This window comes from Gavialis gangeticus, unplaced genomic scaffold (assembly GCF_001723915.1).
Source record: "Gavialis gangeticus isolate Ggan-Ray unplaced genomic scaffold, GavGan_comp1, whole genome shotgun sequence".
Lineage (NCBI taxonomy): Eukaryota > Metazoa > Chordata > Crocodylia > Gavialidae > Gavialis > Gavialis gangeticus.
The window spans coordinates 29267938-29277215 of NW_017728995.1; the positions used below are offsets into that span (position 1 = coordinate 29267938).

The 9278-nt window shown below is 48.5% G+C and overlaps 1 protein-coding gene across 1 annotated transcript in view; it reads right to left on the bottom strand.

Moving 5' to 3' along the window:
* Window positions 1-8334, bottom strand: part of EIF2B5 (eukaryotic translation initiation factor 2B subunit epsilon) — a 29578-nt gene extending 21244 nt beyond the window's left edge. The window contains exons 1-6 of the mRNA XM_019503403.1: window positions 8149-8334; window positions 3801-3925; window positions 2855-3040; window positions 2568-2745; window positions 1613-1693; window positions 768-845 (exon numbers count right to left, since the gene is read on the bottom strand). Coding sequence (XP_019358948.1) covers window positions 768-845; window positions 1613-1693; window positions 2568-2745; window positions 2855-3040; window positions 3801-3925; window positions 8149-8319 — 819 coding nt within the window. The 5' untranslated portion in view covers window positions 8320-8334. The remainder of the gene's footprint in view (window positions 1-767; window positions 846-1612; window positions 1694-2567; window positions 2746-2854; window positions 3041-3800; window positions 3926-8148) is intronic.
* Window positions 8335-9278: the final 944 nt, after the last annotated feature.

Consider the following 9278-nt stretch of genomic DNA (forward strand, 5'->3'; position numbering starts at 1 on the left):
AACAAAATAATGTATAAAGCAAGCAGCAAGAGAACAAAACAGGGTTGCTTGCTTATTGGCTAGCAAGGGCTGAAACAAAAAGCATTACTTCTGCTTATGTCAAGAGAGATTCACAAAGCTACATGGAAGGTCCAGAACTGAAACGCTCCTAGGATGAAGTTCCCACATAAGACAGAGAAACATCAGCAGAGGTCTGTAGAGACAGCTAGCATACCCCTGCTGATGTGACACAAAGTGCTCTAACCAGGACTGACATTCCTTACCACTGCAGAAATCCAGCTGTACAGTTAGAAAGGGAAAGGGTCTTTGCAATCAAGTTCTGCTATTTACAACTTGTATTACCATAGTCTAAAAAGCCCAAACATGGTCACAGCCCTGTTATGCCAAGTGCTGCCGATTTCATGACAGTCCTCGCCCTAAACAGGAAAACCCAACGTATTGTTCTATTATAGGTGAACTGTGGTTACAGTTGCATCAGGTTTTCTAGATGAAAAAGACAATTTTTTGTACCACCTATCCTTCTGCACAGAAGCTGGGCCACGAGAAGAGCCGATGCTACTGTGAATCAGGAATTGTAGGTGCTAGTGAAGGAGAAAACTGTCCACCACTCCCTCAGGAAAGGTTAGAACACATGCCAGGTTACAGGCCTGCATGAAAACCCTTCACACAAACACGGCACATGAAAAAGGGCCCTAGCTACCAAGAAGTCACTTGAGAAGCTATTAGCTTCTGTGAGGTCAAGCAAAAGTAGGTTGTCTCCTTCTCACCTCCTCATTCACCAGCAGGCCACGCACAAAGTCATCCCGAGTCTGATAATCAAAGTTATCGGTGAACAACTCTGCCACCTGCAAGCAGAGAGAAAATATGACAGCAATGCACAATCAGCCAGAATGCTGCGAAAACAGTACAACAACTAATGCTGAACAGCATGCGATGCAGGAAGACAGTGCGCTCCTGCCTTGAGGATCAAATGGCTTCTCCTATCAGCTTGAGAGAAAGCTGCGACCATCTCCACTAGGAGTGTTGTGGGAGAAGAGATGGGCAGTGCACATTGAACAGGTTCTACTTTTTCAAGAGAAAAGACACCACTTTGGTACCGCTGGCTGCTCAGCCCAACCTAGCTTCATAATTTTGCTGGGACAGAGAATGAAAACCAGTTATCCTAATGGCAGAAAATCAGCTACTGACTCTAGGGAGTAGTGGGAACACCCCTGACTGTTATACTAGGCAAGAAGTGACCTTTGTGGGGGGGCTCCCTGTCCCCGGGTGTCAGAGATGCCATCTCTGATGCTGTTGCCTGCACAATACTCAGACAAATTTAGTTACTTCTCTCTATTTTATCCTGGTCAAGTTCATCCAAGTATACACATCCCAAGCCTCTTCTGTTCTAACTGTATCCACAGCAACAGATGCTAGAAGCTAACAGTACAGGTGCAGTCCAAGAATCTGTCCTGTTTCTTGTGTCCATGACCTGCTTTCCAGATGATGCAGCAAGTACAACTGGGTTTTCAGGATGCCTCTTCTACTTAGCAGTGTTCCCATCAGACCACCACCAGCAAACTAGCTACTGAGAAAGGATGTTCCCCTGTCTTACAGAGCTGCAGGAGCTTACCTGTGGGGAACAGATGCTGATGTGACAGTCTAGCAAGTCATGGCGCACTTCCACATTCTCAATATTGCTCTGGAACAGGTTCTGGAGAGAGAGAAGCAAAAACAGAAGGGCTGAGCATTGCAGGAACTATCCGAGCCAGAAAACAAAACCCTGCACCAGTGGGGGCATCATCTTGAGAAAGCATTTCAACATGCTGCAGATCAGGAGAATGTCCCCAGATCTAAACTACTACCCTGGTCACACAGGCAGCAACAGCACTTTGTGTACTGAAAGATGAATTATTGCAACAAGGGAGAAATCAATCCAGCAGTGTCCCTCACAAGGAAAACCTCCATGAGAAATGAACTAAACCACTACGAGGGATGACATTATCAGCAGCTTCTTTACACTGGGAGTTACATGAAAATGAAGCATCTATAAAGACCACCTCTGGATTTCTTTCTTTAAGACTGTGTACCTCTTTTTACTCATCTAAAAAGGGAATGCGTGATCCAGATGAGAACAGTGGTCTGGGAATGATTCACTTCTACTGGAGGAGGGTTATATTCAAAACATCACGGGAAAGGATCTGCCTAGCCATGTGACATCAAAGAAGGGGCTTTAAGAGACATTTCGTTGACTACATGCCATAGCAAGGCTCATACAAGTCATCCTTGCTGCACACACAGAATCCCAATGGAAATGAACTGATTTACAGTAACCATAATTAAATAAGAAATCAACCCAATCTGGCTTAACCATGGTCCCACCACATCTATCTTGCCCTCTCATTCCCAATGCAACTACAGAGCGGGAATAAACTGAAACATCAGGAGTTGTAAGTTCTCCTATGCCACTTACCCCGCTCTGTTCTGCAAATGGAAGCATTAAGGACAGCTGCCCCAGCCCCACGTGTTAGCAAAGGGCTGCTTAGGGACACAAACAATCTTTCACCTGCCGCCCTCACTGAACACACCATGGGAAAGGGAAAGCGTTTCAGCCCCTGGGTCTTCTGGTAGTGCAGGACACGGTTTGTTGCACTGTCCATGGCAAGAATGATGTCATCCTCCTGGCACCTGGCACGATGACCTGGCGAAGACTCTTTGAAAACCATTGTCATCACAGACACGTTCTTCTCCAGTTTACGGCGTACCCTGAGCAGAAAAGGGAGCATTGTAAGCGATGCTCTTCGCTCTTTCTGAGGAGACATCAGAAAGCTTCAGCAACAAGCCAGGCTGGTGCTCCTTCTCCCTACACACCTACCTGTGCTCTTCCAGGGCACTAGAAATGTTGATGTTGGACACCACATCCCCAGAGATGAGGAGGAAGTCCGAGCGGACAAGGGACTTAGCATCAACGTCTCTTAGCACGTCACCAAGCGAGCGGTACAGGTCAGAGGATACAAAGCGCACCGTATTCGGAGAGGTGTGGCAGCACCACTTGGACTTTCTGGTTGGAAAGAATGAATGAAAGGGTTACGCTCACAGAAGGCTAGGCTATAACATGGTACCCCAGTGCAGGGGGTGGGGGGAGATGACAGTTCTGCCCACAACTATAAGTATCACTTTACAATAGGAGGGTAACAAGCAGACTTAGGCAAGGTTATTTTTGTAGGACAGACAGAGACGAAGACGCTAAAGCCTCAAGACCACTGCTTTGGAAACAGAACTCACCTATGAGGAAAGTTTTGAGAGAGGAAGAAGATAAAAAGCAATTACATAAAACCACGCAGGGAGAGCAGGAAGGAAATGCAGCTGCCTGCTCCTCTTTAGTACATGGGCCTATGGGTTGTGGAGGCAAGACACTTTTGAACAGCGAGCTGTCCCCAGTGTGCCAAGTGAAGTGGTGAGAAGGGTCAGGCAAGAGTGTAACGAAGCAAAGCATTGTAGTTTCAAGGATATCCATGTCAATAAATGTCTAACTGGGAAAGCTCTGCCTGTAAATACGAGCAGCAAGACAATCAAGTACCAACATATACATAAGCCCCAGACCAGACAGACACAACCTTCTGATAGTGCTGCCACACCTTGTCTCCTATGGGAGGGATATTTCTCCCTTCACACAGGCAAGAGAATCCACTGAACACCCCACTTCCTAGGACAGAACAGCATGCAGCTTTCATCAGCCAGTGGGGTCACCATGATCTAGGAGCTTAAGAGCAGCCAGATAAAGAGAAGACACAGCAAGTTTACTAGAAACTGTTCCTTACTGTAAATGCTCCTTTATCTCAGCTGATTTCCAGCAACTAAAAACAAAGGTTTCTTCCACTCCGGTTGCAGTAAGGAACTCCAGGGTGTAGTCAATCATGGCCACATTTGCCAGAGGAAGGAGAGCCTAGAGAAGCAAGAAAATGAGCTGAACACATGCTTCAAAGACAGAGGCAGACTCTGCCAGCTGCAGGACACATGACTTTCAGCTGTGTCAGAATAATAAAATCCATGACTGCCCCCTCACCATTCCCAAGGTAACACAAGCTGATTCCCAACACCTCTGAGGAGAATGAGAATCCTCCCTGTTTTAGGGACCAAAGAGCTAAACATGCGACACACAGCCCCCTCAGAAAAGCTCACTAGTAACTCAATGACAAAGCTGCAAAAAAGGACTGGGAGTGCTGACTCCATTTTTCCAGCTCTGATCATCTGAAAAAACTGTCATATATGAATGATGAAATCAAAGGAATGCCAGACCTCAGAACAGAAAAAAACCCAGAAAACTTATATAAGTGAAATGAAGACTGAAGACCATCCAGCAGCTGGGGATTCACGTTGTTCCTTCAAACATCATCTACAGCTTGAAAGATCATTTAGAATTGGTTTTGAATCCATTATTTGGAATTAAAAAATGATTGTTCCTTGACAATGAAAAATTTACGATTTTTTCCTCTTTCACATCTCAGTCAATAACCAAGTACAGATCCTGTAATCGGGACTGCAAGAATATTTAAATAGCCAATGAGACAAGACAACACCTCAACCCTACATCTGAATACACTCTACTTTAGCACCATACCCTTAAAACTAGGGTAAAATATTCTCTGATTTGCTTGCAATTTCATGGGAAACATTACTGCTGCTTGAGAGAGCAACTTTGCTTCTTCCTGCTCAATCAAAAAGGTGCTTGTCCTACATCACCACCAGAAGATGGAAAGCAAAGGGTACTATTGACACTCTCCCTCCAGTCCCCAGCACTGCCACTGATGTGATTTGGATCTGTGGTTCATTTTTCCTCATTGCAAAATGACTCTGAGTTTTCCCACAGAAAAAACTGGTGCATATAAACTGACATATAGTCAAAATCTTTTGACATGCTCCTCCCCTTTGTATTACATGTTCCTCCAATAAGACAGCAAGGCAACCAGCTTGATAATCTCTTTTCATAGTGCCGTGAAATGCAGCACTTATCTTTTATTCACAGCCAAGACTGGAAACACAAGACAGTGTAAGATAAGGTAACAAACAGCCCATCGTGGCATTCATAAATGTTCCCTCCAATGGGTGCACTTGGCTAATGCACACAACGCTGCATTCCTGTTACTGTCACTCCGTCTAGATTCTTTTCATCATTGTGCTCTGAGCCCACTTGTCATGCCTCATCAGACTAGAAGCTAGCTCTTTGGTGCACGGAGCGTCTTACCACACTGGTACAATACCCAGCACAAAGAGAATGTATGCCTCCTTGTCTGCTTTATAGTTTTCTCTCTCAGGCTATTTTCCTGTTTGGGGGCATTATGCTTTTTTAATATGCTACAGCTTGTATCTGAGAACCAGTAAGATCTCAAAGGACTACTCTACCATTGTTTGGACTAGTATGCAGACAACATTATTTCCACACTTAGTTTTCTATTCTACAGCCACTTCCTCTGCAGCAATTCAGAAGCTGGCACATCAGCCTCCACCCCAACCTCCTGGTCTTGGAAAAGAAGCAAGGCAGCATCACACTGTCCACTATTTCACTGTTAGAGTAGCTTTTTAAAATCTCCTCCATTTAACATAAATTGAGCTTCTAATCAAGTTCCCATGCATCTGTGTTGTCTCCTTTACGTTCTCTCCTGTGCAACTCCTTTCTGTTTTGGGGTACTTCCTTTTTTCATGTACTGTCAATAAGGCTTTAACAAAAGCTCACAGATCTTGATTAAGGCCAGAAGGAACTTTTATATCACCCATTCTGATCTTCTATAGATCACAGGCCTTTAAATGTTATTCAGTTACTACCACATTGAACCTGACAGCTTGTACTGGTCATAAGAATATAAGCAGTGCCATACTGGGTCAGACGAACAGTCCATCTAACCCAGTATCCCGTCCCCAACAGTGGCAGTAGCAGATGCCTGAGATGGGGAGTGTGCAAACTGAGTACCTCCGTGTCATCTGTATTTGTGCCTTAGTTTGTTTCTCATGGAGGTATTCCATTACGGATGCTGCTTGTTGGGAAAAAGCTGTTGCCACCTGTGTGACCAGGGTGGTAGTTCAGACTTGGGGACATTCTCCTGATCTTCAGCCAATTGAAACACCTTCTCAAGACATGCCCCAACCAGTGGACCTGCAGCATCTCCCACTGGCTCTGCTACTGGATTTCAGTCCTACCCTTCCCCTCTTTACTAATTAAGCAGTGGGGGTCCCAACACAGCTTTGTTAATACAAAGGTGTCTTTGAGCCTGGAAAGTTTAAGACCTACTAATTTATCCCAACCATGCAACTGGTCCAATAAAACGTCACCCACAAAAATCCTCATGTCTCGCATGTTTCCTGGACCATCATGGCTACATCACTTGAGCTTGGTCGCTCGCTGTGAAGTCTGCCTTAACATCTTGTCTAAAGCGTGGAGATATGCACGGCTAGACAGATGATATACATTCCAGATCCAACCCACAGATCAGTCACACATTTTGGATCTGGAACAGGAGTCGTGCGCAGCATAGTCCTGCTCCTGCCACTCACCGGCCCTGCTGCGCAGCTCTGAAGCCTCCACCACATGCAAGTGCCCTCGAGCAGCATACCTCTCCTTCAGGCTGCGCTAGACCTGGTGGCCACCCTGGGAGGAGAGTTGTAGTGGGCACTGCATGCAGCAGATGAGGCTATCAAGTGACCCCTGCATGTTCCCTGTAGATCACTCTGAGACTCATAGACAGCAGCAGGTGCTGGACGATATGGCTCTTTGAGCCAGATCTAGCATGTGGGCTGCATCTTTGACGACCCTGATCTACAGTGGCCCCTGCCATACCCTCCCTGTCATCCAGCAGCCTTGGCTTAGAGATGCCAGGATTTATATTCCTGACTGTTCTGGTAAAAGACTAACGCACATCTCCAGAAGGGTATCCAGTCAGCTGGAAAATATCAAGGAATGGAGAATCCACCACCTGGCCATTTGTTCCAATGCTCAATCCCTTGTACCAACAGAATATGCATTTTATTTATCATTTAATTTTGCCTGGCTTCAGCTTCCAGCCCCTGGCACTGGCTATGCCTTTCTCTGCTAGGCTAAAAAACCTATTAATATCCACAATAGTTTTTTAAGGACATTTTTCATGTTCCAAGCCAAATCAGCCAAATCCATTCCAAATCCATGAGTCATTCAAGAACCACGTATGGCCTGTTACCAGCAAACATCCTCCATCACCTCCTGGGGCTTCAGACGCTTCCAAATCATTTGGCGGACATCCTACATGCAGGCCTGAGCCTGGAGGTTTAGGGTGCGGATGCGGCTGAATTTTCCTTTGCATACGGCCATGGGAGCAAGTTAGGCAACTCTCTACCATGAACCATTATACCTGCTGGGCTCAGCACGTGTTGTAATGATCTGGGGGCTGAACCTGATGATCTTGCGACATCCCTTCCAGCCCTAATGTCTATGAAATCTATGAAAGAAGCCCACTGTAGTCAAACTCCTTTTTGGTTGCCTGAGCTTTGAAATACTGACGCTTCTCCCATACGATCAACAGGCTCTCTTAAAAAAAAAAAAATTCCTGGTACAACACATCACAGGAGCTTCCCTCTCCAAAACTGCTCCTCCAGGCCGCCGGCTATCAACCCAGCAGAACCGCACGGGAGCTGGCAGCAGCCCACTCCTGGCAGGGCTTCTCCCAGAACAAGCCCCGAGCCCAACGTCTCTCTCTATTCAAATGTTGCACAAGCTACAAATTAGGGAGCTTCCATGGCAACCCGCTTTGCTTTCCACGTGCCGACATCCAGCCAGTCTGTCCTCGCCAAGCCGGTCCGGGCACTCTGAGAGGCGGGGCTGGCGATCTGCTGGCGTGACAGCAAGCACGGGGCGCTTGACACCTGCGTGCAGCCGAGGCGGTGTCTCCTCCCGTCACACGCGCAGCTGCAGACACGAGCCCCTGGGCGCAGACGAACATCCCCCAGAGGATCTCCACTAGAAAACCCTCCCCACACTCGAACCAGGACAAACCTCTCCCTGTGGCGGATGGGGAACCCCGGGTCACCGTGCACCCTGGCCCAGAGAGGAGAGGGCAGCGCCGGGGAGGACCCCAGGTCCCTGAACCCGGTAGTGAGGCCGAGCGGGGGGGGGAAGGCGGGGCCCCGGCCGGCCCCTCTCACCCGAGGCCGGTCTTTGGAGATGGGGAAGAAGCGGCGGTTGAAGCTGTCGGCGACCAGCACGGCCTGGAGCGGGGGGGGCGGCTCCTCCTGCGGCTCCGGCCCTCGCGCCCCCCCACTCCCGCTGCCCCGCTTCCCGGACCCGCGGGCCGCCATCTCCGCACGCGGCCTCATTCGCCACTTCCGCTTCCGGGCCCGGTCTGGAAGGAGGAACGGCAAGCCGGCATGGACACACTAGGTGCACTGAGAGGCTCCACGTGGCTGTCGGAGCGCGGCGCCTGCGCAGTAAGGCTGCAGCCGGCGTGAGGGCTCCCGGGCTGGCACCGCATGCGCAGAGAGGAGCTTGCTGTGCCTGCAGTGCAGCTAGCAGAAGCCGGGCTGCCCCGCGCATGCGCAGGGGCAGGACTCCAGCCCTTGCGCCATGCTGCAGCTGGCCCAGTGCTCCAGGAGCTGTGTGGGGCTCAGCCTTGCACTGCCAGGCTTGGTCTTTAGTGAAGGAGGCTACAAGTGTGACAGGATGTCAGTGAGAATGTAAATAGGTGGAAATTACGTTCTCTGTTGGGCTGAAGGGGAGTCCCCTGCTCTGCGTATGCACAGGGCTCTGGGCGTGGGTGCTGATGTGTGAAAAATTGCCATTTCCTAGGTCAGATCATAGGTCCCTCTTGCCCGGTCACACAAGGGCAGAGAGCGGATGCTGAAAGGGAGAGTGAACTGGGTCTGACTTTAGACCAACTGAATAGCTGGGGAAAAGTTCCTTGCAAGCGTTCGGGTGCAATCGCCCTTCTTCAGGCAGAGGGAGACTGCTAGTCTGAGATGTCCAAGGAGTGAAAGAAGCTAAAAGTGTGATGGGATGTCAGTATGAAATTGCAAATTGGTGGGAATTACAATCTTAAGGACATCCTGTTACACTTTTAGATCACTTCTTGGCGATCTCAGACCAGCAGAGACACCTCCTCCCCCACCCCCCCAGTGCCTGAAGAAGGGTGTTTGTGCCCAAAAGTTTGCAAAGGACTTCTTTCCAACTACTCAACTGGTCTAACAAAAGATATCACATCCACCCAAAGAAGCTTGCCTGCCTGCGTCCTTAGACCAACACAGTTACAGCCAAAAACCCTGGGTGTAACTTGGTTCAG